We start from the raw sequence: 27,352 nt of genomic DNA on the forward strand, positions 1-27,352 counted from the left end.
TCCTACATCCCTGCATGGGCGCAGTCATCTTCCGAATTCCAAAAATCTTCTGGTATCACATTGCCTTGTGGCAGGCTTCATGACACATGTGGAGAAGTTTTCCTTGCTGGGAAAGGGGCGTTGCTAGCTGCAGTTGGTTCCCTCGCTGCTTTTTGGGAGGGTCCTTTGACCTATGTCTGCCCTTTTGCCCTCACAGCTCTGTAGCATGTCCTGCTGAGTTCCTCCTCCGGGCTGAAGGTGCTCATCTGCTTGCTTCCCTCACTGAAGTGGCATCTTCCATTGCTCCTGTCTTTCTCCCTAAGTCTCCACATCCATCTTATTGAAGGGCAGCTGGAACAGCAAATGCCATTCAAGATACAGATGTGCTGTGGATTTATAGGGTGCCAAAGTACCTTTTCTGTTTCCCTCCTGCTCCTTCCCTAGCAATAGCATAGTTTCAGGTGGCTGCTGCTGGTGGCAAAGCTGCTGCTTTCACCCGACCGCCTGCTCAGCCGCTGGCAGGCTGCTGGGCTGCATGCAGCAGGCACGCAGGGCGAGGATGGCTTTCCCCTGCTCACCACTCGTATCCCCCGCTTTGGCTCTTACTCTGCTCGTTTGCCTGACCCCAAGGCCGTGCCACCGGGGTGCTGCCCCGCTTCGGCACGGTGCTGCCGTGGCCGTGCCAGGCATCCCTGCCATGCCTCCTGCCAGCACAGGGACCCCGAAATGCAGCTTGTGCTTCCAGCTGCAAACCCAGCCCTGATGGACTTTCTTAGTTTCAGTGCTTTCCTGTACAGGCAAAATTCCCCTTTTCCTCGCAGGCAGGAAGGCGGATGGCTGCTTGCCGCTGCCCTGCAGCAAAGAGTTGATGAATCATTTCCTTTTCCATATTTTAGCAAAACTGTGTTGTTCAGAGCTCACCTAGAGCATTTTAATGTTTTGAGCACTTGCACTCTTCGCTCGCTTCCTGCAATTGTCCGAAGGCTGGATTCTCTTTGTTTCCCAACAGTTGTTACTTGCTCAGGAGTGCTGCGGGTGGGTTAGGCTCTGTTAGTGCAAATTATTTTTTTTTCTCGTTGTCTTAGTCAGCCTTTTTACTTTTATTGTACATTAGTGTCAATGCGGTTTTAAAGCATGAATGTGTATTTCTACCAGTAAGAGCGGTTTTGTACGCAGAGGAGACAAAGCACCACTACTTGTACCTTTAGACCTTGGAGATTTCACTCGGCTGAATATAAAGCTATAAAGGGCTGTATTAAAAAAAAAAAAAGAAGTGTTTTGAATTCAGAGTTTTGAATAACAGACTTACTAGTGCTGGGATTTCTGCATGGTGAACCTCTGGTTTGTGTGCTTGGCTGTTTGAGAGGGAAAATCTGTGAGATGTGTTGCTCTTAATTGGGCGGAGCTGGATACATTATCAGAGGCCCTGGGTCCAATTTAAATACTGGCTGTATAGAAAATGGGGGTTGGCTTAACTTGTATTGCTCCTGGGCTGAAAAAATAAGGAGATGAAAGAGCAGTGTGATTTATTGTCTGGACACTGGAAGAAGCCTGGCAAGAGGTGTATCTTCAGCATTCCTGTTGTAGTCTACACAATAAGCTAAATTAAGTACCAATATGTAAACGTGAGGAGCAATGGAAAAAACCTGGAGTTTGCCTAAGGGTGCTAATCACAGGGATACCTTTGGCATTAAAATAAAAAAAAACACAGGAGCAAAAAGAGGCAGACAGGGCCCTGAAAGGGGGAGACCTGGTACCCAGCTATTATGGGCTGTGTTTAATAACCCAGGAGCTGATTTCTGGCTAGGCAGCAAGCTACCTGTGTTGTGAAGTGTGTAACTAGGAGTCGAGGTTTTTTTCCCAAAGCTCCTCTTTCCTGAGGCTGATTCATATCTGTCCTTATTGTTATCTATTGTGTTCACATGGCTGGGTTTTTTTCTTTTGTTAGCCTGTTTTCCTTCCTTGTTTTTAAAGAATAGCTTATCTGTATGCTCCAGAAGGGTGTGACTCACAAAGATCACAAGCTTTTTTGCAACGAGCTAAAGCCAGCCTGCTGACTACGAGAAAATACGCTGAGGTTTTCAAACACGAGTGCCACATCGCCTTTGCAAAAGGTGGCGACGGCACAGAGATGAGCAGTGGTGGGATTTGGCCAGATCCGGAGTGTCCGTTTCCACCGCTGCCAGGCCGGAGTGCTGACAGCACCACCTCACCCTGGGGAAGCGCTGCCCCTGTGTTTGGTGCTCTTCATCTCTGCTGCTGGTGCCATGAGGGACAGGAGCAGTAGGACACAGAGGTGTTTCTGGACATGTCGGTCGCATGAACCCAGTGACCACAGCTTGGGTCTGGGAGCTGGAGAATGAGCCTTCAGCTGAGCTCTGCCGTCGCGTGAGTCACCCGGGACCCGGCACGTAACACCTTGTCACTCCTCACCTGCCTCCCCATGTGCATTAACCATGCGTACCTGCCTATTTCGTTGGGGTATCGCGAAGCTTGTAGGAGATTGACTTTGTTCTGTCTAAGTTCTAAAGTATACCCCTCGTGTTACTGAGGCTGCAGTAGCAGGAAAGGGAAGGCACCAATTTGTTTTTATTTTTTGTCAGGCACCTTTGCAATGGATGATGGAGCAGACGCTGTGATGACTGTGCATCTCCTCGCCAATTCAGGACACTCATTGCTTCTGCAGCAAACTCTGGATCGGCTTTTGGAGTGGATTTGCCCAGACATTCGCCTTTTCCTGGTGTCTGAGCGAGTTACTCCACTGAAATACTATGAGAGATGTCGTAAGAGAAGCTGCGGCTTTCCTGGAATATCTGTTCTTCTTTTTCTACATGAGGACTTGGGAGAAGAACGGATTTTCCAGATCCACGAGCAATTCCAACGTCCACCCTGGCGCTACCAGTGTGCCCAGATTGCTAATGGGCAAAGCCACCCCTACGCCCCAGCTCCCCAGGACTTCTATGGCCTGGATGACCAGATGCCTGTGTGGGGCATCAGGCGGGTGCACTGTGGCCCTGAAATCCTGCGTGTCACCCTCTACTGCAGCCTCGATAACTATGAGGATGCAGTCAGGCTCTACGAGATGATCCTACAGAGAGAAGCAACTATGCAGAAAAGTAACTTCTGTGTCTTTGTGTTGTATGCAACCCAAAATATTGCTGTCCAGCTCTGTTTGAAGCAGCTGCCCGTCGGGGTGGCTGCGGAGCCGAAGGAGTCAGCAGCCTTGCAGTTCAAGGTGCAAGAAATTGGGCAGCTGGTGCCTCTCCTGCCTAACCCGTGTATTCCTATCAGTAGCACCAGGTGGCAAACACAAGACTACGAAGGAAATACAATTCTGCTTCAGGTATGTGTCTGTGGTGCTCTGAGAGGAAGGGTTTTTTTATTGGTTGGTTTTTTTTTTCAAGGAAAGCAGGACTGGTTTAAAATGGAAATTAAGATTTTGCTTGTTCATGTTTTCTTTTGAATTTTTGAATGCAGTAATTGGTAGCTGTCAATGCCGTGATGCTGTCGATAAATATAAGCACAGATCCTTGGAATGTTCTCATATTGTTAAATTAACATCCCTGACAGTGAAAGTATGAATGCATTTTTGAGCAGGCTAGTTTAACATCTTGCCTTCCCTGCTTGAATTAAACAACCATAGCAGCCTATTCATTTTTTTGCTAAGTCATTATGTTATAAATGTTTTTGAAAGCAAATTTTTAGCATCTGAAACCAGATGTATTCTAAGTATAGTCTGGATACAACTGCCTGCGATAGGTTTGTGTGAGTTCTTGAGTCAGTTGCAGTTGGGTGCAAGTGCCAAAGAAATGTCCTAGGAAATCTCTGCCTTTTCTGTTCAGGTGTGTGGTCCAGAGCTTGTATGAACACACACCAATTAAAAATGACAAAAAAAGGCTCTGCTGAGATAATACACAGCGGGAACTACATGTGAGCAGGCAGGCAGTTTAGCTTAGTGTGCTTTCTTTCCATTGTAACAACACCTCCCACCTCTGATTATTTTGTTTCTTGTAATTTGGATATTTAAATATCTTGCCCATCCTGTGGTTTTTTCTTTTTCTTTTAGCTTCCAGAGCTCATTTGTTACGAATCAAATTACTAATTCTGCACGGCCTATTTTTATGCTGCTCTGAACACTAATCCCCCGGGCAGCTTTTGCATGCTTCTCATTCAGTATCGCTTTATAAACTGGTTTCCACCCACTTAGACTGGACAAGGCCCTGAGCATCTTCATGTAGATTTGAAGCTGACCCTGCCTGGAGCAGGGCATGGGGCCAGGTGACCTCCAGAGGTCCCTTCCTAAATTACTCTGTGGTTCTTCCTGCTGCAGGTACAAGGTCTTTAAGCTGACAGATGTACATGAATTCACTGGCAGGATGTTCAGCAGCTTTTTTTGGGGTGTAGCTGTGCTGCACTGTGCTCCTGGTGAAGGAAGCTGGAGGCTGCTTGAGCCTGGGGATGCATCTCCTGTGGCCGCTCCATGCAGGGCGCTGGCAGCCTGGCACACGGCTCCTTGTTCTCCAGTTCATGCTGTCAATCTTTATTCTAAGTACCTGTAGATCATTTATTCTGCCTCTCCCCTGCCCCAACTTTCTGCCTTATTGCAAATCAAACCCAAGGGTCAGCTCACGGACTGCTACCCACGCAGAGCTGTCATTCCCCCCTGAGCCTGCAAGAACTTTTTCTTGGTTTTATTGCAGAAGAGATAACCCAAGCCACCCAATTTGATAAAGTAGTATATAAACGACATCCTCTCTTTTTTTTTTTTTTGCTGAAGTCGCTCACTAATTACTATTCTATTCCATGTCCTTTCTTTGACTACTTACAGGAGATCCCTGTTTAAATTTTACAAGTTTAGCCTTAAGACTGATTTAGGAGTCTTAAGTAGGAGAGTAGGACCATTGCTTTGTAAATAAAGACATGAAACATGTCTCTAGCCTTGTAGAGGATTGGTGAGTGGGTGCCTTGCTCTGGCTGGGGTCCCAGGGGCAATGTGTTCCACAGGAACCGGTGGGACATGTATGTTCAGCCGGTCCCGGTCCCATTGGCCTCGCTGGTCTGACGGGTATCTCCCCCTGGATTAGTCTGTCCGTGTGTTGCCCAGCCATCAAAGGGAATGCCATGTGATCGATCCAGAGCTTCCTGAACAAGTTTCTTTCCAAAAACAGCCAGTCTGCTTTTGCAGACGTGAAGGAGCTCTGGTAGGTCTGATGCCTCCAAGAGGGTTTTGGGACAGGCACAGCTATTTGTGCGTGCGGTGTTTAGGTCACCTGCAGCAAATCTGTCACATGTGTGTGCTAGTCCTGAGATGCCTCTGGAAGGTGGCCACGAGCACCACAGCGTGTGCGTGCTGCCATCAGGAAACCCCCAAACAGAAGTGTAAAGAGCTTCGTAGATGCGATGTGGCAATTCAGGTTCTTTGTCTGAACTGGGGTTCAGCTGGGTGGCTGCCTTGGCAGGAACAGCAAGAGGACAAGTGCATGTGTTACACCCCACCAATATACACTCCCAAACTGCCTGCTTTAAACTTGAGGGTCTTCTGAAACTAGCTGTGGTAATTCTTCTTTAAGTGTTTATCTAGTCTCCCCTTGAATCCACGTCACCTTCTTGTATGCAGGGACTTCCCCAGGCCTACTGCCACCTTCCTTTAACTGGAGCTGGCTCCAGCTGGCTTCATTTGATGGCTTCTGCTTCTTGCATTGCAAATGGCAGGGAATGGACAATCCTTATCTGTTTCTCCGGGTGGCTCGTGGTGGTTTAGCCTTTCATCCTCTCCATTCCAAAATGTCTTTTTCCCCAGGATACATGGGTGTTCCTCTACTGTATTTGCAATTACCCTTATCCATTTCTGAGCGTTTCCAGCTCCATGATACCCTCTTGTGTGCTGCAGGTGAAGGACAGGCATCATAGCCCAGCTTTGGGACCAGAGCTGCACCGTGCATAACCATGTTCTCCATTTCATTTGGAATAATTCTTAAGATTTCATTTACTTTTTAGACTGCTTCAGGCACTGAACTGATGCTATCATGCTGCTGTCTGTCACAGAAATGAGACCCTGGGTTACAGTCACCTCACAAGCTAGCATTTTGTGTGTAAAGCCAAGATTATTATTTTTTTTCTATGTGCATCACATTACCTACATTTTCATCTGCTATCACTTAGGCTTGTAGGACCACTGTGCTGTTCTCTAGTGGGGCTCTGACTCATGCTGCAGGCGATTTCAGCACAGTGAGGCTGGATGAGAGCATCACCACTTGGCCAGGCTAGAACAATCTGTTAATGAGGTTCTCTCTAAATTTTCTTCAACAGGTACAAGAGAGGTCCAAGCCCCATGAAGCACATGTTGGGCTTTCCCATCAGCATAACGCAGGCAATGAAAAAATCCTGCAGGACTCTGTCCCAGCCCCTCTCCCTGCAAAACAGGGTAATCCTGGGTGGAGAAGCCAGGAGGTCAGAGCCGCAAAGGGTAAAATAAAATCTGACCACAGCGAAGCCCTTATTCCTGAGCAAGCTGGCGGTGAGCTCCACAGGCACTTCTGCTCTTCTCACAGTGGTCCAGCAGCCCGGCCATGGTGGGAAGCCACCCCGCTCCGCAGGCGGGCGAGCAGCAAGCAGCAGGCTTCTCGCCAGGAGAGCCACGTCCCTCGGCACACGGCGGAGACCAACGTTGACACCGGGCTTGCCGTGGCCAACGCTGTGAGTGGCCGCTGCCCACTGAACCGCTTCTCCAGGGACCTGCGGAGCAGCCTCTTCCAGCTGCGAGCAGCCACGGATGGGGCCAGCAGCACCATGCCCACCCCGGGCAGGACCCAGCTGCTGTCTGCTGCAGCCAAAAGGAGTAAAGGAGCAGGGCAGAGCGCGGCAGCCTCTCCCTCGCAACCGCCACAAGCCAGCATTGCAAACAGGGCAGAGGATGAGGAGGAGGAATTCTTTATATGACTGAAAACAGACATGCTAGACAAAGTCAGCGTTTCCAAATGGCAGCAGGGTGCTTTTGTGTCTATTGTGCCTCCTCGTGCTGTGACCGCTGATGCTCAGCTTACCTCTGTAGCTGTCACAACATTTCGGTAGTGGGTTCACCAAAGCAGACGCTTACCTTCCATGCAGCAATGCTAAGGAGGCTGCAGATAAAGCAAGAAAAATAACACTGAATTTACAGAAAGCTTTATATTTTTTTAATGTAGAATAGATTGGAGGATTATTGTGCAATGAATAGGAATAAGCCATATGGCTCCTAGAGCTGTTCTAAGATGCTAAAAAACAGCCAGTGACATCTTCAGATGGGGTTAGATGGTGCAGTTTGCCTAAGCTGCCCAAGCCGCTGGATGCCCCCAGCCATGGGGCTCATCGTCCTTCCCTGGGACCTGTTGGAACAAGGTAGTGGCATGGTCACGGTGGTTATGCTGATTTTCCAGTGTGTTCCTTCTCTCTTCCCTTGTTGGTATTTAAAAGCTATCAATGTCAGTTTTATGCAACATGTGAAACGTAAGCATGTTCTTTTAAAATATTTTTGAAGAAAAGATTTGTAGGTGCCTTTTCCCCAAATAAGCACAGTACATGCAAAAACACAATCACTAATAGTTTGAGCTATGTTTATGCTGCAGTAAGACCTGTGGTTGCCTTTTCATGTGACACTTACAAAGCCCACCATGTTGCTGGGTTTATTTTGTTTAGACCAGTGTGGAGTTACCAGCAAGCAATCATAACTGGGTTTTAATTAACAGAAGACAAGAGAAGCTAAGAGTCTTGGAGGGAGCTGCTGAATGCTGGAGAGTAAAAAGTGCAGGAGAAACGAAGTAATGTTTCAGGCACAGATGCTGAAGTAACTCCCATCTTGATCAGCAGTTTTCTTTTCTCAAGCAGGATTAAGTAAATCTCAAAGGGAAAGAGATGGGAAGGGTATGACAGAGGCACGACTTTATTAAATGAAAAGCCAAATCTGATCATACTTACTTTCCAAACAGCACAACATTTTCCCCTTAAATACACCTGAAGTCGACTTTACACAGAAGTGTGAATGTGTCTGGTGAGTGCCATCTCGTTGCCTCTCCTTAGGTCACAACTCAAGCTTGACAGGTGATGACTTCTTGTGGCCGGAGGAGAGGCAGAGGGCGAAGGGCAGCAGCAGCAAAGCCTTCCTGGGGCTGCACAATGTTATGGGTATCTTCTGGTACTCGTGCCAGCTGAGCACAGCTCACACTGCACCGCTACAGCTTTGCTACCTGGGGGGGTCCAACGCCTGCCTATGCTGCGGGTGGGCTGTGCGCTGGGGGGCTGGGGAGCCATGCCACTGCTGGGTCTCCGCTCAGGCTTTGGGAAGGCCCCACGTTCTGGGGAAGTTTGAAGCCCAGTTGGTCTTAGGGCTGTGGGTGGGAGTAGGGCAGTCCCTGCTCTGCACCCCCACAGCTGGTGCTGCCCTGGCAGTGATGCTCACGTACCCTCCAGTGCGGGGCCCGGGACCTGCAGAAAGCTGAACTTATTTCACTGCACACTTACGCACCCCCACCGCTACATTTTCACAAGCTCCATAAATATTTTGGGCGTTTTAATAAATCATACTGTGATATTTTACATCTTTAAAGGGTTATTATTTAATCTTGCCTAACATGCTAGAAATCTAGCCAGCACTTTTCAGAGCCGGAGGAAATGTTTGGACAAGAAGGCAAGCGGCAGAGGGCTGGCAGGGGGGTGAGCTGTCTGGGCTCGCTGTGGTGTGGCTGGGGGCAGCCTGGGAGGGATAAGGAGAGAGAAGGGGGATCGGGGTAGGGCCCTTGGCAAGGTAGTTGCAACCCTGGCAATGGGCATGGACAAGGATAGTCATGAACCCAGGAGTGAAGCCAGAAGTGGGATTCCTGGGAGAAACTGCTTTAGAGATTTCATGGTATTATCTCTATTTTGATGCCAAAGGTACCTATTTGATGCCTATTTAGCATCACCTCATTCTACTTAAGAGAAAGAGGGTGCATAGGAGGTGGAAGGTCAGTATCTAGCATGGGGGAAATGCTTCATCATTTAAAACAAAAAAGAAGAAAATGTTCCATGAGGTTCACCTGCCTGCAATAGATCACAGAAGAGAATGGCTTCAAGTCAAATGAAAACTGCTCTGAAAATACTGCTTGTGACAGTGAATATATAAAGTCCATCTATTTTAAGTGTAGGATACACCTCACTTAAATTCTGTATTACCCAGGCAGCTGTTTGGTCCGGGGGTGCAGTTTCTCCCTGGTTGGATTCGGTAGTGAAAGGCAAAGATTCACATTTTCCATAGACACTTCATATCTCTGCAACCTTTATTTTACAGTTCCTTGCATGCTGTGCCATTTCTTTCGGGCTTTTTAAAAAAGGCTGGTTAGAGTGTGTGCAGGCTGGCAGGGGGCTGCTGAAGCTCTGTGCCCCCAGTAGTGTCCAGGCAGCCTCCTGGGACCGGGCAGGAGTGCGGGGTTGGCGATGCTGGCAGCAGGCTGAGCCGGGGGCTTCCCTCTCCCCTAGCTCCCATCCCACATGTTGGTCCCAACAAAGCACGCAGGGGCAAACAGTCTTGGTGGAAAACCAAAGAGGGAGTTTTGAAAAGTTATGCTTAGAGGTATGATGGCGTTGCAACCCTGAATGAAAGGAAGTGGTGTGGGGGTTTTTTACCATCTGTATGTGTCAGGCTTGATATAAATGATTTAGTCTGGTGGAAAGGGTTCTGACTCAGTTGTGACCATCAGGGGTGATGATGCTGTGGGTACCGAGCTGCTGATTCCTCCAGACACCTTGATGGACAGCAGCCAAGGTGGTCAGCATGGGTTGGCACCTGCTAATCAAGATTTTAATGTTGAGATGTGTACTTTTAGAGGGTGATGGTCATCCTGTGTTGTGCAAGTCTGTTGGGTGGTATCACACCTGGGAGCAGGAGCATGGCCCTGGGATTCCTGTGAGCCATGTGGCTGGGTGACCCCGTTCCCAGGAGGGAGCAGAGATGCTGCTGTGGCTCTGCTCACAAGGGATGATGATGAATGGTCCTGGCCCAAAGGGAAAGGCTTTTCTCCTGGTCTGATTGCACAGCCTGGGTGATGAAGGCTAGAAATCTCTTCTTGTGGGAGTGGGGTGCATGCTGAGAGCGAGAGCTGCTGGCAGCAGGAGTTGGGCAAAACAGGAGAGCTTGCTCTGGAGTCACCTTAAGCCAGCCTGCAAGGGTGGCTGCTGTTGCTTTTCTTGTTTTGGTCCCTGGCTACAAAAGTGGTGTCTCTTGTCTCCTCTGAAGCAAGTGCAGCGGCATTTGTGAGGGACGAGTTGCCAGGAAGGAGTGGGAGCACTCCCGGATGCCTGGATACGGGCACAAAGGCAGGGGGTGCTCTCCCCACTCCCTGCGCCTGGCACGGTGTGGCGGCACAGGCGGGAACCCGGGTAACCTTGGCCTCGGCACGGCGGCTGCTGGAGTCAGTCCTGACACCGCAGGCTTGGCCCCTCATACTAAGAAGAAGCTGGCAAGCTTGATTCTTTCGGGGAAGCAAATGCTGAATGCACTCTTCTTTCCCAAGTTTTGGGCCAAATTCAGCTTTTGTGAATGTCTTGGTAAATCCTGAACTGGTCCAGCGAGCACAGCTGAGCTTTCCACATTTACACTGGTGGGTCTGGGGTGGGAGTTGCTTCTCTCAGCTCTGGCAGGATATTCTCCATCTGTGTTGGTGCTGCGCTCCGTGCCCAGGACAGGCAAAGCTTCACAGCCACTTGGTGGAGGGAAAAAATGTTGCACGTAGCAGAAATCCTTAATTTGTCATAGGGACACGAACCAGAAATTGTCTCTTTAGCCAAAGATGAGCGTGGCAGCCCCAGCTTCTCCGCGGGCTGTGCATGGTGCGCTCCTGGCACCCATGGCCGGGCCGTGGGGTCTGCCTCGCTGTAAATTGCGTGGGCAGGGTGCGGGGCGGCTGCCCGTGGGTCCCTCTGTCCGAGCACGTGTAGCTGCAGCAGTAACAGAAATGTTCTCTGTTGCCTGTCTGCTGTACCGCGTCCAGCCAGGTGGCCTGTCCCCTCAGGTGGGGACACCGGGGGGGTGCCGGGGGGCGGGGGGGCTGCCCGTCCCTGGTGCACCAGCTCCGCCTGGTGCCCGCCGGTGGCATCTTCCCGGCCGCTGCCGCCCCCGCCCCCCGGCAGCAGCGGGGACCGACGGCGCTGCCCCGCCGCCCCGCCCGGGCTGGCACCGAGCGGCCGTGCCCCAGCGGGCGGCCCCGCACAGCAGGGAGGGGGCAGCTGCCGGCGGCCGGGGCTGTGTCCCCCCGCCCCCCCTCCAGGCTTTGCCCTTCGGCAGCGGCAGGTGCCACCCCCGCCGTGCCCCGGTGCCCCCGGGCTCCTCACCCCGCTGCCTGCCCGTCCTGCGGCTTCCCACCCTCGCTCTCGTTAGCACGGAATTAACCTGGTATAGAAGAAAATAATAGAGATACCAATACCAAAGAAAGCTAACTTAGCTCTCAGTCATTCGTTTTCTCTGCCAGCAAACTAAATTAAGGAGATCTGCCACGTGAGCGACAGGGGTGAATACCGTCCGTCATTATTCCGACGGCAGCCTCAGGCATGGATGCGCTGCAATTCCATATGCAGCTGTTAATGTGTATCTGCTGACTGCAGAGAAAAATCAAGGCACAGTGCTAGCATGCTTGTTACAAAGGCGTTTTGCTAAGAAATGCCATGGCAGATCAACTTTTTTAGCTGTAATAACAGAAAAAAGTAAATCATTAATTTTAACTGGAGGCAATTTTGTTTCAAAGGTTAAAAAAACAGACTTCTCCCTTTTTAGTTGAGCGCCAAAGGATCACTCTTGGCTTGCCGTGAATTAATCCTGTTCCCCTTCGTGGAGGTGACGATCCACTGTGTGATGGAGCGGGGCGGGAAGCAGGACCTTTGCCTTGGTGGGGTGGGGCAGGAGGAGATGCGGGGCGGGAGGAGAGGTGGAGCGCTCTGGGGCGGTGGGGTCATGGCTGTGGTCCCTCTCCGCCTCACTTGCAAAGTGAATTAGGAAGCTCAAAGGCTCTTAGGCTTTGCTTTAATAATGAGGAACTGGAAACTTCTGTGGAAGCCAAGAAGGGGTCTGGGCTGTGGGAGGGATGCAGAGGGCTCAGGGGTCCCCATGGCACACTGCGTGGAGCGCGTGTCCTTCTTCCCCGCCACCCCATGTGGGTCCACAGTTCACCCCTCTCAGCACAGCAGCAACAAAAGGGTGTTTCGGGGTGGGGGGGATTCTCTGTGACCCCCTTTGCCGGGGTGCTGCAGAGCTGCCGGTGGGGCAGGAAGGTCACTGCTCCCTTGTACACCAGGATCTCCCTGCCCAGCCCTGCTGGCACCTCCTGCAGCCAGGCACGGCTTTGCTTGAGCCCAGGTAGTGGAGGTGGGAGGTCTGGCTGCTGGATTTTGCCAGTGAACCCTGAGTGACCACCCAAACATTAGTCCTGTCGGCCTGCCAGGCCGGCTGGCATGAGACGTGCGGCAGCAGAGTGGGAGTGTGTGCACATCGGGGCTGGGGCTCAGCTTGCACGGAGCTACCTGCCCTGCATGTGTTCTTTAAGGGGTTTTGCTTTTGTCCTCTTCTCCAGTAAGTGTTCTCACGCAAGGTTCACCAGGACCTTTCTTTTGTCCTTAGGGAGATGAAAACTCATTTTTCCTTCAGTCTTTTGGGCCATGATGTGGTAAGTGCAGAAGCTGCATCCCTGCCTTGGGATGCCGCTTACTTGCAGACATCAGGGAACATTGGGAGAGGGAACTTGCAGCAGGAGCTGCCTGAGGATGGGGCAGGATGTACGGAAGGAACCGGAGATGCCCTGTTTGGGCCTCAATAAGAAACCTGGAGTATGATGTGCTTCCGTTCAGCAAAGTGCCTACCTGGCTGTGGCTTTTCATCCAGCGTAGGGTTGGCTCAGCCCTGCGGGGGCTCAGTGCCTCAGAGACGCTCTGCTGCTTCATAAGCCAAGTAGCCAAACACACTGGGGAGCAAAAAACTGACATGAGATTAAAAAAATGTCTTTTAAAAGACCTGCCTGAGAGCTGCAGTATAATCCTCAGGGTGGCAAGTCTTAGTCAGGCCCCTCTTCTGCCAAAGGCAGGTGTGCCTGCAGGCTGGGCTTCAGCAGCAAGTGGTGTCCTGGATCTGTCCCCTTCTTGGTGTCAGATGTTCCCCATCGGTTTTACTTTCAGGAAGAGCTGCTGGTTTCCAATGGCATATCTCAGGTGGAACACCTCATATCCTTAGTACCTCATTGAAAAGAAGCATCAGAGGTATTTCTCTACACCCAAAACGTAACAGTAGTTATACAGAATAACAAAATATAGCAGCTGTTACAGTGAGCAATTTCTTTCCTGTTCCTGTATAGTGGGTTTCATTAAGCACAGAGGATGCACCTGATCAACCTGGATTAAAAATTCAGTTATATTATATTTTACAGGAGAAACAATGATTGCACCCAAGTTTGGAAGGGTGTCTGGAAAGAAAATTCAATGTGTTGGGAAGCAGTCGGTATGGGTTTGTGGTCCTGGGCACTACCAGGAGGCAGTGATACTCCCGCTGCATTTCCCCACCTCCTCTTTCAGCAGGCTTCCCCTGACACTACCACTGCATTGCAGTTTGCTGCGCTGCTCTTCTAACATTTAATTCTCATTATTCGAGAGAGGTTTTGAGAGGTTTCCATCTCCCATGGAGCACTTGCATTAATATTCCAGTTCAGGATCTCAGTTCTGCTGCTGATTACAGGCAAGGACAGATCCGATTCCTATTAGTGTGAATTAATATTCTTTAAGAGTCCCAACAGCTTTCTTCTCCCCTATCACCCTCCTTCAGGCACTGGCAGCCTGGCTATGCTGGGAGGTGATTAGGTTTGTAGATTTGTTCCTGCAGACACTCGGTGACACCATTAGTTTTCTCATCTCACTTGTGCAGCTGAAATTGTGACAGCCTCACTTCTTTAATTGGGATCATCTTGAGTTGCATCTCAGCATCAGAAGGAGCCTTGTAGGGCACAGGCCTGGCTAGGCACGGAGCAGGCAGGAGCCACTGGGGCTTTTAGCTGTCACAGCTGGTAAAAGGTTGATCCTTGCTTTCTGAAATGGGAAGGTAGGATGAGAGATGCCCTGACAACTGACTGGATGTGGAAGATGTTCCTTGCTCTGAAGTAAGCCCCCTCCTGTTGGCATGGCTGGGATTCAGTGTCTTGGTGTGGAGCAAGAGGAGAAAGTCCCTCCTTCTCCTCCTCTTGCCTTAGGTTTGACTCACTGCTGCTCCCTTGGGAGTGGCAGGAGAGACATCCTAGCCCTTGTGCCACTGTGTCACATGTGCTGTGTAGTGCTGGTAGCTGGGATTGCCCCTGGTGGATGTGGTGACTGGGTCAAGTGCAGATCCTGCATCATATCTCTGCTCCAGGGTGGGAAGGGGTGCAGCTGGAGTTGTGACTCCCCAAAGGTCACTTGCCCTGTGCCTGGGCCACCTTTGTCTCTTTCTTCACGTGGTGACAGCGAGCACTTCCACTGGGCAGGAGGACCAAAGGTCTCTGCAGAGCTCCACATGGCCCTGAGTCACCCTCGGTCCCTGTATGGCAGGGAACCACCCTGCCACCTCTGCAGGCAGCGACAGTCAGCCGAGTGGCTGCCTTTGCTCTGCCAGCTCCCAAGTCTGCTGTGGGGACAGGGCTCTTGTGCAATGCTGGGCTGCCCTCACTGCTGTCCTAGGACCACTGCTATCAGAGCATCTCTTCCTGGCCCCAACTTCATATTCCAGCATCACCAATTCTCCTCCCCTGCTCCATCTCCCGCTGTCCTGCAGAAGATGCTCATTGGGTCCCACAGCGGGTGTGCAGCAGGGTCCAACTGGGACCTGCAGCGTGGCACATGGGGGCAGCTCCCTGCCCCTGCTGTGGGCTGAGAGCCGTGCCCTGCCACTGCTGCCGTGTTTCCAGGAGGAGGGAAGGGAGTGACCCACTTGTGGGAGAGGTCAGCCTTAAATCCCAGTGTTTGAGCACCAGTAAGGAAAAACCTTGGGATAAACAGCAGCAGTCTCTGCAGTGCCCCTTTTAATCTAGATGGAAGAATTTTTCTAAGGCCTGAGAGTTACCAGCTGGTGGGACAGGTGACTGCAGCTTAGAGAGATACTACATTTATATGAAAAAAAATGTTAAACCGCAGCCTAAGTCTCCCCTTGGATCTCATACTTTATCCGTTCCCATCCACCAATGTTGTGCTGCTTGGCCAGAGGCTGCACGGCAGGGCTGTCAGCAGCCTCCAGCTGCCGGAAGGCTCTATAGCCTGCATAGGAGTGACTGAATCAGCTGCCTGGGCCATAAACGCTCATCTGTGATCCTTTCTCTGGGCAGGCTGGGAACCCCATCCTACCACTGGCTCCTCCCAGGCTGCCCTGGCCTCCCCTGCCCTGAGCTGCCCTGATGCGTCTGGAGCCTCCCACAGCCTCTGTGCCCCGAATCCACTGGCTACGTGGGGAGTCAAGGCTGCTTTGGGGGGAAAAAGGGTGGTTTGGGGGGCTGAGAGCAGCCCCATGGTGCCGGCAGCAGGGCTGCTGGAGCTGGGTCTCGGGGCACAGTGCGTGTCCCTGCCAGCTCGGTGGCCGGGCCAGCAGCGTGGGTCAGCCCTGGGCATGGGCACACAGCTGTGGTCGTTAAACTGCTGCCTGTTCCCGTGGGCTGCTCTCTCACCTCGCCTCAGAGGTAAGGCTTTCCTCCTCTTGCATTTATTGCTCAAACCCGGAGCTAGGAGACCATGTATTGAGCTGGAGTGCCTGGGGCACAGTTACAGTTATTGCCCACCCTAGATTCTGGCAATGAGCCCGCCTGGCTCGTCAGACTTCCCTCTTCAGCTAGCTGCCGTGGCTGAGCCAGCGCCGCTGCCAGCGCTGCGCTGGGTGCCCGGCTGTTGGCTCCTGTGGCTCCGTGCTGCTCCGAGCCGGGGAGCACCCTGGGGAGCACGGCCACCCCCTGGGCAGTGCCCGCTCCGCCTGGGAGAGCAGCAGTGCCACACGGGAGCTATTCACTCGCTGGTGATGGAGAGAGGTACCTGAGCCACGGTGTTCCCACGCTGCTTTTTGATTCTGAAGCTTCACTGGCTTATGGTTGGAATGGAAGCAAGGTTTGTGGTTTTGCTTTTGCTTTACCAGAATTGGCTTAAAGCACCCCAAGGATTTTCAATTAAAACAAACAAAGGAAATTATATTCAAGGAAACTCCCAGGACAGTACAAGAGATGTGATTCTGATGTGCAATGAGTACAAAGGGAACGTGTTTTGGCCATCCCAGTGGCTGGAAGTTTTGTTTCCAGCCTGGCAGTGGATCTAAGCAAGTGGATTTTGGTTGTGTTCCTCTCCCTCCTCTATTTGTTGGTCATGTTAGATGGAAGCATCCTTGCAGGGCCACCACATGTATTGGGAACAGCACCAAGAGCAGCTTCCTTCAAATGCAGCTGTGGGCAAACCAAATAGCCACTGTGATGGATGTAAGCAAGTGGGATGAAGTAAATCAGTGTTATGGAACCTTGTCATGTAGATCAAATGCAACATTTCACAGCATTGATACCCCAGGGCTTCCTTACCCATTGGGCACAGTGGTTGTTGTGTTGGCCTGCGTGGCCTCCTGCCAGTCCAACCAGTGCTTAAAAATGTAGATGTACTTTCCAGAAGCGGGTTGAATTATTGGAAGGTGACTAATCAAATTGGTTCTGGCACCACTAGCAGCATCCTGGTGGATCAGATGCTGAACTGTGATGCCTGGGCTCTGCTGAAGGCCCTGCTGGGCTGCCACTGGCCTTGGCGGGGGTGGTTTGGCCACCAGCTGGTTTCAGCTGTAGGGTCAGTGGCTTCACACTGAGGAGGGCACTGGGCTCCCAGTCCCTCAGCCTGACTCCCCGAAACCTACAACGCCGATGTAAGCCAGGCTGTGAGGGTTTCCAGCCTGTCCGTGTAAGCTGGGAGACCAGAGGGAAGGGGTGGGGTGGGAGCAGAATTTCCCTGAAAATTTTGCTGTGTTTTTTCATCTTGATTTAATTCAGAGCTACTAGGCTTTGTGGAGGGAATAGCTGATTGCAGAAATGTCTCATGCTGATGTTTACCAGATACTCTTTTTAGATGGGAAAGTCATTCTGTGTCACGAGAAATTTTGCAAATGTTAGTTTTTGTTGCAAATCAGAGTGAAACCAGATTTCAGGAGATTTAGACTTCTCACAGACTTGGAGTTTTAGCCACCCTTAGCTGCAGCTCTCTGACAGCCTGCTTGAGCTGCTGAGCCACCTCCTTCAGTAGCACATGGCACAAGGAGTTAAAATAATTGGAACAAGATATGCGCCATGGGAAGCCAAGCATTTTCTATTAAGGAAGAGCAAACCTTCTACTTCTTGTAGCTGTTTTGATTCAGCAGTTGTCTTAGTGGAGACTGCTTTTTTTCCCGATTTCATTGTTCAGCTCTGGTAATAACCACTGTTGTGTTTGCAAGTTTTAAGTGATGACAGGCCAAATGCCTTACCAGCATTTCATTTCTTCCTGTGTGAGTGTGCTGGCTTTGCCTGCCTTCATCAGCACCATGGGCTTTCTCTCTCTTGCTCCACTTGACATGTAACTGAGCTGTGGACAAGCCCTATCTTGTATGATGCTGGCATGGCATACGCAGTCGCTGTGCCTCCCCAACAATCAGTGTCTTGAGGCACCGCTCATCCAGAGGGATTACATTCAGTCTGCAATTTTTTTGGCATCAGCAAAGCGGGTTCTCAATGTGGGGGTCCTTAATGGCCTTCATGCTCCTTCTGTGCCCTGTGTTGTATTTGGTTCCTGAGTTTAGTTTGGAAAGGAAAAAAAAAAAAAAAGTGCTGCCAGGGTGTCGGTGGGAGCAGGGATGTGTGTGGGTGTCAGAGGCGCAGCAGATGTGGCAGGCAGGCTCACGCAGAGGGCTTGGCAGGAGCGGGGATGGTGTTGGGAGGACATGCCAGGGCTGAAAGTGGTCACCTCTCCACGTACCAGAGCAGGCTGGCCACGGCCATGGCATGTGCCAGGAACAGCTCTTCCTCCTCCTCCTCGTTGTCCACATGCGCTGCCGGCACAGCCTGTCCCCACCGAGCCTGCCCGGGGGAGCACAGCACGAACCAGCCCCGCCACAGCAGCCGGTGCCACCCAAGGGGCACCGTGCAGGGCGGCCGGGAGAGGAGACTCCCGGGATTCCAGTTTCAGGGTGGGAGCTGCGAGTCACAGGCTGACGCCAGCCCAGTGGCCCCCGCAACCCCAGTCAGCCCCATCACGGCTGCTTGCACAAGCTGGGTTATTTAAGCTCCCGAGTGATGTGGAAAGCTGTGTCCCAAAGAAAACCTTGTGCGTTTAGCCAAAAAAAGACCCAGAAAAAAAGGAGGAGAGGAAGGGAGGAGGACCCATAACACATTTTCCCCCACCTTGCAGACTCAGAGCCCTTGCCCCACTTACCTGGCCGCTGGGTTTGAATTTCAGCTGTTTGATTCATGAGAGCGTGTCTCGGAGCCTCTGGAAGCATGTGGACTGCTCCCACCCGCAGGGTGACTGCCCGGCGGCACTGCCACAGCCTGGCTCCCCGGGGAGGGGAAGGGGTGCTGGGGGCGTGGGGGTCCCGTGCCCCGGGGCCCTGCAGCGCTGCCTGGCCAGGTGCCTGCCAGTGCCGTTGGGTAACATGCAACTGTGCAAAACCAGAGCGGGATGGATGTTTTTGTTTTTGTTTTCCAGGTCTAATGTGAGCTTTTCATGGTTCCAATGTAACTGTGAGGTTTTATGGACTCCTGTTCACTGTGTTCTGCTGTGCTTTTATGGCAGGAGCTATGCTCACACCATCACCAAAACCTGTTTGGACTCCTGTTTACTGTGTTCTGCTGTGCTTTTATGGCAGGAGCTATGCTCACATCATCACCAAAACCTGTTTTTGAGTTGTTTGTGATGGAAACTGTACTGACAATGAAAATACTTGGGAAGTATTGCAAAGCCAAGGTTGAATGGAGATCTCCTCCCTCCACACCCACCACAGGGATCTTGGACCTCCAGGAGGCGGGTGAGGACAGCAGCCGTGGCCACCCATGAGCAGCTGACCCACGGTGCACGGAGCGGGTGGCCTCCTGGGTCCTTGTCTGAATTTCCCAGTTGCTATTCTGGGTAGGAGTTGTCTGCAAGAGAATCTGTCACGGTTTTGATTCAATATGCGGTTTACTGCTTGGAGAGGTGATTGAGAGCTTTTGTTCTATGTTTTTCTCCTTTGTGTTCTGTCTTGCTTGACCTATACACAGAAATGCACGTTGGCAACCTCAGCCTATCCATCTATAATCATTGATGCTCCAGCATGTGTTTTTACTTTACAGAGGGTTTCAGTGTTGCTGTTGGTAATGGGAAAGGAGATGTTATGGGCATGCAGCAGGGCCTTTTAACATCTACAAAATCTCAGCCAATTTTTAAAAGCCAAAGCAGTCACCCGCTGTATGTTCTAAAAGCTATTTGTCCGTAATTTTAAATTGTAATAATAATAATAACCTTGCTGATGCAGAGGGTGTGTGGAAGAAACAGGCATCCTTGAAAATTTCCTATGAGGCTTTGCCAAGCTTGAAGTGACTTTTTGATATTTTTCCCCCTTTTTTTCATGACTGAAAGCCATTTCTCACAGTGGTGGGTAGCAGCTCCAGCTGCTACATGTCAAAGCCGAGCACAGGATCTGGCTCTGGAAGCAGTGCAGCTCTCTGCTATCCTTTTGCAAAGCGTGCAGGAGGCAGCAATTTCCCCAGAAATGTGGGAAACGAAGCCCTGGATGCAATTGCCCTTCGGTCCAGCAAGGCTGTCAGCAGAGCAGTCCCATCCCCTCCTGGCCCAGCTGTGCGCTGCACATCTGCAGTTCACAGAGCGCATGCTTGGGCTCAGCCTTTCCTCAGCCACCCCCAGTTCACCCAGCATGGAGGCTGAAAAGCCACTGATCTCACTGGAAAGGATGCAATGCACCGGCTTGCTCCAAAGAGGCGGCAGGTTAAAACTTGCTTACCTCTGTGGTACCGTGGAGGTCTCGGCTGCGTAAATGCAATTTAATGCCTTGGAATCCATCAGGCGCGTGGGTGTGCAGGGCAGCAGCATGAGAGCTGGCGGGGTGCTGAGCGTGCCCCGGGCTTCAGCCACCCCCGGGATGCTGCGCTGCGGCACAGGATTGATGAGACTGTCATAGGTGCAGCCGTGCGGTCACAGTTAGGAGGTGCTCCCATCCGCAGCCCCTCTCCCGGGGCTTCCAGGCTCTCCAGAAAATTACCCTGTAGAGCATCGCTTCACATGCTTATTCTTAGCCTAACGGTGTGTAGTCATTTGGGGGTTTGGAAACTGGATGAAATTCGATTCATTTGAGTTTAAAAATTCGGTCAGTCCGATGTGGTTGGTTGAGTTGTTTTTTCTTTCACCTTGTGCTTCATAAACATTTTGGTGGCGGGCATTGTGAGCATTAGGGCCGAAGTGATCTAACCCTCTCCACCGGGCAGGAAAATAGAGTTATTCCCATTTTATTCAAAGGGAAATGAAAATAAAGGGATTTTATACAGCTTGGCCAACACTGCAGGGAAAGTCCCTTTAATAAAAACCAGATCTCTCATCTCTTAATCTTACACGTTAACTGCAACAACATCCTTCTTCCTTAATCTTCCTTTCATGCACTTCAGAACTTTGCACTAACAGTTTGCTTTTATTGGACATGGCCTTGATAAGTGATTTCTTTGAACAATAGCCAATTCACTGGCTATTGTTCGGTGGTAATGAGCTGGCTTAACATAAAGTCAACAGTGAGCCAAGACTTCACACCTGAATAGGCATCCAAGAGGTCGGAACCGGTGTCTGATATTTGAAAAAAAATCCCCATTACTATTTGGAAAATAGGATAAGAACAATTAAGAAGAGGACTGATGCAGGTGTATGACATAAATGCAAACTGCAGCCATCTTAGGTGCTCAGGCTGGTTTCTCTGTTTTCTTATGCTGGACCATCACTGCCTGTTTCAGTCTTTATAGTTACTCTTTGTCAGAGGGATGGTGAGACAATGATGTTGCCTTTACCCAGGGATGCTGGGGGCTGAGAATGGCTCCGTGAAGGTTGGTCAGTGGTGGGTGGGAGGGAAGGAAGTTTTGGCATCTGTATGAGAAGGGGCTGTGGATGACGGTGAAGTCCTCCTCCCTGCCTGGAGGAATGACGAGCTATTTAGTGCATCTTTCTTCCATCTAAAGTAGGAGTTGGGAGGCCAGCTAGACCACAGTTAAGGCACTTCTGGGTGAATCTGGGCATTCCCTGACAACAGGATATCTCAGAGGCATATGAATGATGGGATCAGAAAGAACTCATGAATGTTTTTATCTCTATGCTCCTTGGCTCTTCACATGTGTTAGTGGAGCTATTTCTGCCTTTTTCCTGCCTTTTGGAGGTGCTTATTACTACAGGCTGCTGGAAGATCCCGGGGAGTGAATGGTCCTACTCTGACAGGAGCATTGATTATGCTTGGAAATTGTTCTGGCAGCACTTAGTTATTTATCTTTTTTCCCCCCGCCCTTCCCCTAGGCAAGAAGTGCTTGTTACAGTTGAGTACTGTACAGTGATTTTGGATACTAGGGAGGCAGATCCTGAGGTATCTTTGCTGTGCTCATCTCTTGCATATTTAGGTTAGTCAGCTAACGTATTGTTGATGTTGCCTTTTAGAAGTTATACAACTGCAGCGGGCTGGCCGCGTGCTTCAGGTGCTCTGGTGCTAAGGAAGCCACACGTCCACCCATGGGTGCTCCCCTCGGCATGCAGGCAGGGCGTGCTCATCCCCCGGCTCCTACCTTCTGGTAGCAGAAAACAGAAGCTGATCCAACTGGGAATACTGGGGCTGCCCCCACTCACGTGTTGCCCTGCAGAGTTGTGTTGCACTGCTGGTTCTGCAAAGCATTACTCTAACTGACTTTGTTGTTACTGATAATTTTCTCCTGGGGTCATAGATTAGGCAGTTTTGGTTTGCTCTTTTTTCAGTTTGGTTTTAATTACTGTTTGACCTCCTTGCTGCTGGTTCTCTTCTGCACTTGCTGTATTGTAGTAACTTTGCTCTGGGCTGTATTCTGAGAAAAACTAGGACATACTCAGTGCCTTTGGTAGATGTTATGCCTGGAAGGTGGCCAGTGCTGTAAGAAATGCTCCTGACTGAGTAACAGAAGCCAAGAAATAAAAAGTTATGACAGTGTTCCAGTTAAAACATGGCAGTACCTCATACAATTTCAAAGTGGCTTAGCCTGTGTCATCACAGTACCAAAAGAAAGGTGCGTCCCGAGTACTGCTGTTCCCAGGAAATCACTGGCTGCATAAATAATCACTCAAATGAGGAGTTTTCAGTGATAGCCTAAAACCACACCTTCTGTCATGCCTGTATTCTTTGCTAGTCTACTGGCAGACAGGCCAGACCTCCTTTATAAGACTTACATGCAAAGGATATTGCTGCAGGCTCAGTATTTATCGAGAGACAAGGTATTGCTGGACTCTTTCTAACGGGTATCATTTTAGACCTAATGTTCTGCTCTGCTTTCTGTGTCCGTACTTATTTAAATCTCTTCCATGTGTGTTTCCCAGAGCGATAAGATCTCAGTGGCACAACCTCAGCAACAACAATTGCATTTAGCCCATCATCTTTCAAAAGCCTCTGCTGTCAGCAGCAGCCAGCAGTTCCTCCTCGCCGGGTGGAGGAGCTCCCTGGGAGAGCTGCCGGCAGCGACATGCTCTGCGGGGATCACGCTCAAGCAGTGAAGTTGGACCTGGCCATCCATGAAGGCAAACAGCTGGCAGCCAGTGATGGAAATGTTAAATGAGGTATGGTTGTGCCTTTTAAACGCTCCTCTGGGTTACATAGAAGGTCAAGTGTTTGTTTGTATAAGGTAAACAAATGCCATTACTCTTAGCCCATGTTCACAGGGTGTGCTGGTCATGACCTCCAAGTCAAAGTTATGGGATATGCAGGTCTTGGTTTGACATGAGAGTTGGAAGTATCCAGCTGGAATAACAGGGATCTAGGTGGGTAAAAGCAATGGCAAGAGAACGTTTGGTGGAGATGCCTAATTTAATTGGGATTTGCCATAGGTGACTATTGCCTAAATCAGCCAGGCTCCAATGTACTCTTGTCCGTGTGACTTCTCTTGGCAAGAAGTGGGTCTTCTGCTATATGTTTGTAAAGTTCCTCATTTAACACTGTTCTGACTCGCTGGTGATACCGCTATGCGACGGGTAAATATTGAAATTTTATTGTCTAGTGCTGAACAGGCATAAACTTGCTATTTTATCATCCCTATTGAATTATTATTAGAATGTTGTTGAATAAAATACTAACTTGTCAGCATGACTTCATTTTGATGGTATTTGTTCATTGAATCTAACCTACAGACAATGGTGAACTTTGCCCTGTGCTGTGGAAACGCTCCTATTCTTTGACTTGTGCCCTTTTAAACAAAGTGATCTGCGAAGTGTTTATCTAGAGGCATAAAAGCCCCCCTATAAATCGATGCATATCCCAACTTTATAAGACTTGCATATTAATTTGCTTATTTTCCATCTGAACAAAGGATCTCAGGAACCCACAAACATGGTCAGAATCATCTTGATCCAATTTGCTACATAGTTTTGTTTGACTGCGCAGATGTTTTCTGTGTGTTTGGCAAAAAAGGGGTCAAACCCTCTATCTGGGCCTACTATTTCTGGCATGATCCCTGAAGTTTTTAATCCTTTTTGAACATGAATCTTCTGAGAGTTTATTTTGATTTATTAACCTGATTGTTTGAACACAGGGAAACAATCTGGAACTGCGACCTTCGCTCGGGAAAGTGCATGCTCAAGTATTTCTGCTCTAAATCTCTCCAAGCTCAGTGCAAAGCATGTGAAGGACCCTGATGGCCACAGCAGGGCTCATCAGAGACACGGCTGAGCCTGTGCATCCCCCCTGCAAGGTCTGGGTATGGCTGTGGTCTGCATGGGGCAGTGGGGCTTGCAGTTACCCAAGAGAGTTCTGGTGGAGGGCCCGGGCTGTATCGACAGAGCTCTTCATGGATGAGCAGCCCCAGCCCGGCCAGCATTGCGTGGGGCTTTCTGCTCTGGAGCAATGTTGACAAGGGCTGATCTCGCCTGGAGCCTGCGACAGCGCACTGTGCTGCACGTACGGGCTGGCCACTGACGGGTAGCCGTCTTATCCAGAACAGCTGGGTTTTGGGGGATGTCACCCCATGCAGTTTCATTAAATAACCCTCTCTGTCTCTGCAAAGGAGACCTGGAGATCTTACGTGCTTTGGGAATATGCGCTGACATAGCCTTAGTGCAGCTCCCATTCCTCATTTGCCCCGTTGCAGCATGTGAGGGGTCCCCAGTGTGGGCACTCTATGGACAGGGTGCAGAGATGGACACCATCCCTCAGTGCCTTGCAGTGAAAGTGTATCTGGCCGGTGAGTGGCAGGATGAATAGTGCTCTTAACATTTTCTGCGGAGCTCCACAGCCCGTGCAATGAGGCAGCAGTCATCTGGGTCATTATACCTCCCTTCCTGTTACTCACAGAGTTACTGACTAATTCACACATTTCTGGCCAACGTTTTTCCAACTCAGCTGCCTCAAAGAAAGCACCTCTGACAAGAGCAGCTGGGTTTCAGAAGGTGCTAGGGAGTCCCTGCTGCCAAGCAGAGTCAAATCCACAACTGCTGGCCTACATTTGCTTTATAATTGCAAACTCTGTAAGCCTTACCATTGCAATTGGAACTGTTGGGGTTTTTTTGTAATCCAGTGGAGCTGATCCGAGTGTGCTGCAGACAGCGCGGGCGGACCCAGGAGCAGCGAGGATGTGCAGCAGGATGGTTCCTAGCCCATGGCAGAGCTGTCTCTGCGGGGCAGACCACGGTGCCACGGCTGCTGACAGGGTGCAGCACGCAGCGATGGCTGGGGAGGTGTCTGCTAGATGCAATTAGTGCTTCTTCGGCAAGCCGGCTGTTGGAGAAGCAAACCGATGGAAACAATAACAGGAGCCAATAAGCAGCCTTGTGTACAGCAAACTTTTAAATTCTCCATTTTGTAAGAAACAGCAGTTGTTCAGGGCCAACATCATAAACGCCCATCTCGGAGCGCTGCTCTCCACGCTGACGATGACCAGATGTTTAGTCAAATCTGACTAACCTCTGTTTCACAAGTTCAGGCTTTTCCGGTGCTCTGGGCCAAACCCAAAGCTCACGGGTGTGATGGAGGGCCTCTGTGGGACACAGGGGCTTTGAGATGTTTTCAAAGCTCCAAGGTTGTTTGTATAAATATTGGAAAGTGGTTCTCAAGCAGCTCTCGCTGTGTTTTGAGCGCTGTTCTCTTCCGGGCTTTGCAAGTGCGTCAGATGGAGACATCAGTAAAAACCCAGCACTGAGTGGCACTGGCATGAAACCTGGGGATGGGGACAAAGATGATAAAGAAGCTGAGCTCTCACTACTTGTGTTATGTCTTGAATACACTTCTCTCCCTCCCTTCTCCAGAGAGGTCACTGTGGGCATCACAGAGGCAGCTGTGTTTCAGGCCTTAGCCAATGATTTTATGTGCTGACTTAAATTTTGGCCCTTTTGCTCTTTCCCAAGGCAGTGCTGTAACTAGATTTTTCATTTAGGGAAGATTTGCCGTGGCTTTTAATTACCAGTCTTGGCTGATCCTGATGTGGCTTTGCTACCTCAAGAAAGCCCTTTTTGTCACAAAAGCCATCTCCAAGACGAGCCTGTGAGTGAAGTCCAGAGACGCAGCAGGTCTCATGGTCTTTCCTTCTCACTTCTAACCAAGAAAAGCAGAGCTGGCTGGCGGGTGGCACACAGGCGGTCGCTGCCTTTGGCTCCCAGGGACAGTGAGTTATCATGCAGGTGTTTCCAAAAAGCCTTTTCCAGCCAGCAATGCTCTGGGTGGTGGAAGTGGCTCTGAAGGAGGACCTGTACACAGATTTGGATTCATCTCTGTGATGGTCTGATCTGCCTAATGTCCAGGACTGAGACATCCTCAGCTGAGTGGAGACTGGAAAGGACATTGCATTTCATGCCTCAGTTGCCTCATAGTCAGCATACAGCAGCACAGTGTGATTGGCTTGGGCTCAGAGCTTGTCAAGGAAATTTCTCTTTTAATCCAGAAATGTAGGGCACCTGTCAGATTTACTCTGTTTTCACTTATCCCACGGTGCCTACTGTCACATCTTTGAAATATGGCTTGGGGTCCCTTTGACAGTTGTCCAAGGTGTAGGTTCCTCATGGACATGCTCAGCAAAAACCCAGGATATTATAGCACAAAACTTCAATGCCCAAATTTCTTTAACTCCCCTAATTTACATACTCATCTGCAAAATCCTCAAATATTTCCACTTTATTATACTCCCTCTCCTGCCCCCACATTCTCCTCATCTTTTACTCCTTATTGTAACAAAGGTCAGCAGGGTCAGCAGAAGGTTTGCCTATAGCCTTTGCAAGGTCTGGATCTGTAAGCGTACCTGAATTATTCTTCACCCATCTAGGAGTCCTTAAACTTTTTGATATTGCATATGGACACCAAAGAGCACCTTAAATTACTTTCTTTTCTATTAAGCTCCAACAGAGACAATCTTGGGGGTGGGATGTACAAGGGTTTTTTGAACTACCATGTGTTGTCCAGAATTGCAACTGTCATGCCTACAGCTCATTTCCAACTCAGAAGAGCCACATCCAGGAGATCGAACTGTGAAGTGACGAGCAGAAGCATTGCCCACCCGGTGTGTTTCTCCCTGTAGATGAAGATCAGCACAATGAAGCTGGGTGGTGTCTCCAGGTAAGCTAAGAAAAGGTTTAGCAGGTCAATGAATAGCCATCTGTTAGAGAAACTTGGGGTGGAGATCTTTGTGGTGGAGAATGAATCATGAACTTGTGGACTACCCAGTGTTCTTGTCTAAGAAAACAAACAATTTGTTGCCAATCTGGACAAACTGATTTTTTTTGAGCAGGCCTTGTTCTAAGCCAATGATGACAACATGTCTCATCCCAGGTTGTTGTAAGAAATCCTGCATTCAATTCAACTCTCTTAATAGACTGCCTACTCATCTGCTAGGAACAGAAATGATAGTAAATGTTTTGTATAACTTTGCCACCCAGTATTTCATATAGCAGTACTGGCACCGATGGCTTGCACCACACTGGTGTGTCCTAAACCCAGACCATAAAAGCAATGTGCTGCTGTTGACAATGACGCTAGCAGGATTTGAAAGGCTGGTTGTTGCTCTTCTGGCAAGCTCTTTCAGATCCCTTGGTCTCTCTGTACAACCCCATCCCCGAAAGGCCAGCTGTTGCCTCTTGGACACATCAGGCTGTACTGGGCAGTGGGGAACCCAAGGGGACCAGAGCTGTGGCCCCTGCC

General features: G+C 50.2%; 1 protein-coding gene and 1 long non-coding RNA gene across 5 annotated transcripts in view; both read left to right on the plus strand.

Moving 5' to 3' along the window:
- The first annotated feature begins 1,986 nt into the window (after positions 1–1,986).
- FAM124B (family with sequence similarity 124 member B) lies at positions 1,987–23,326 on the plus strand. Of its 4 annotated transcripts, none has more exons than XR_008825219.1 (4): positions 1,987–2,460; positions 2,583–3,322; positions 6,289–7,356; positions 22,558–23,326. XR_008825219.1 is itself a non-coding variant. In XM_056358817.1 (3 exons), the coding sequence occupies exons 1-3, from the start codon at positions 2,436–2,438 to the stop codon at positions 6,916–6,918; spliced, it is 1,395 nt and encodes a 464-aa protein (XP_056214792.1). In that variant the 5' UTR covers positions 1,987–2,435; the 3' UTR covers positions 6,919–8,550. The 4 variants fall into 4 exon arrangements, 2 of the variants coding, with proteins under 2 accessions (XP_056214792.1, XP_056214793.1); XR_008825218.1 differs by lacking the exon at positions 22,558–23,326 and adding an exon at positions 8,035–8,550; XM_056358817.1 differs by lacking the exon at positions 22,558–23,326 and having other exon boundaries at positions 6,289–8,550.
- Positions 23,327–25,980: 2,654 nt separating this feature from the next.
- Positions 25,981–27,352, plus strand: part of LOC130158432 (uncharacterized) — a 33,814-nt gene continuing 32,442 nt past the window's right edge. Inside the window, exon 1 of the long non-coding RNA XR_008825289.1 lies at positions 25,981–26,770. This is a non-coding gene — a long non-coding RNA (uncharacterized LOC130158432). The remainder of the gene's footprint in view (positions 26,771–27,352) is intronic.

This window comes from Falco biarmicus, chromosome 13, assembly GCF_023638135.1.
Source record: "Falco biarmicus isolate bFalBia1 chromosome 13, bFalBia1.pri, whole genome shotgun sequence".
NCBI lineage: Eukaryota > Metazoa > Chordata > Aves > Falconiformes > Falconidae > Falco > Falco biarmicus.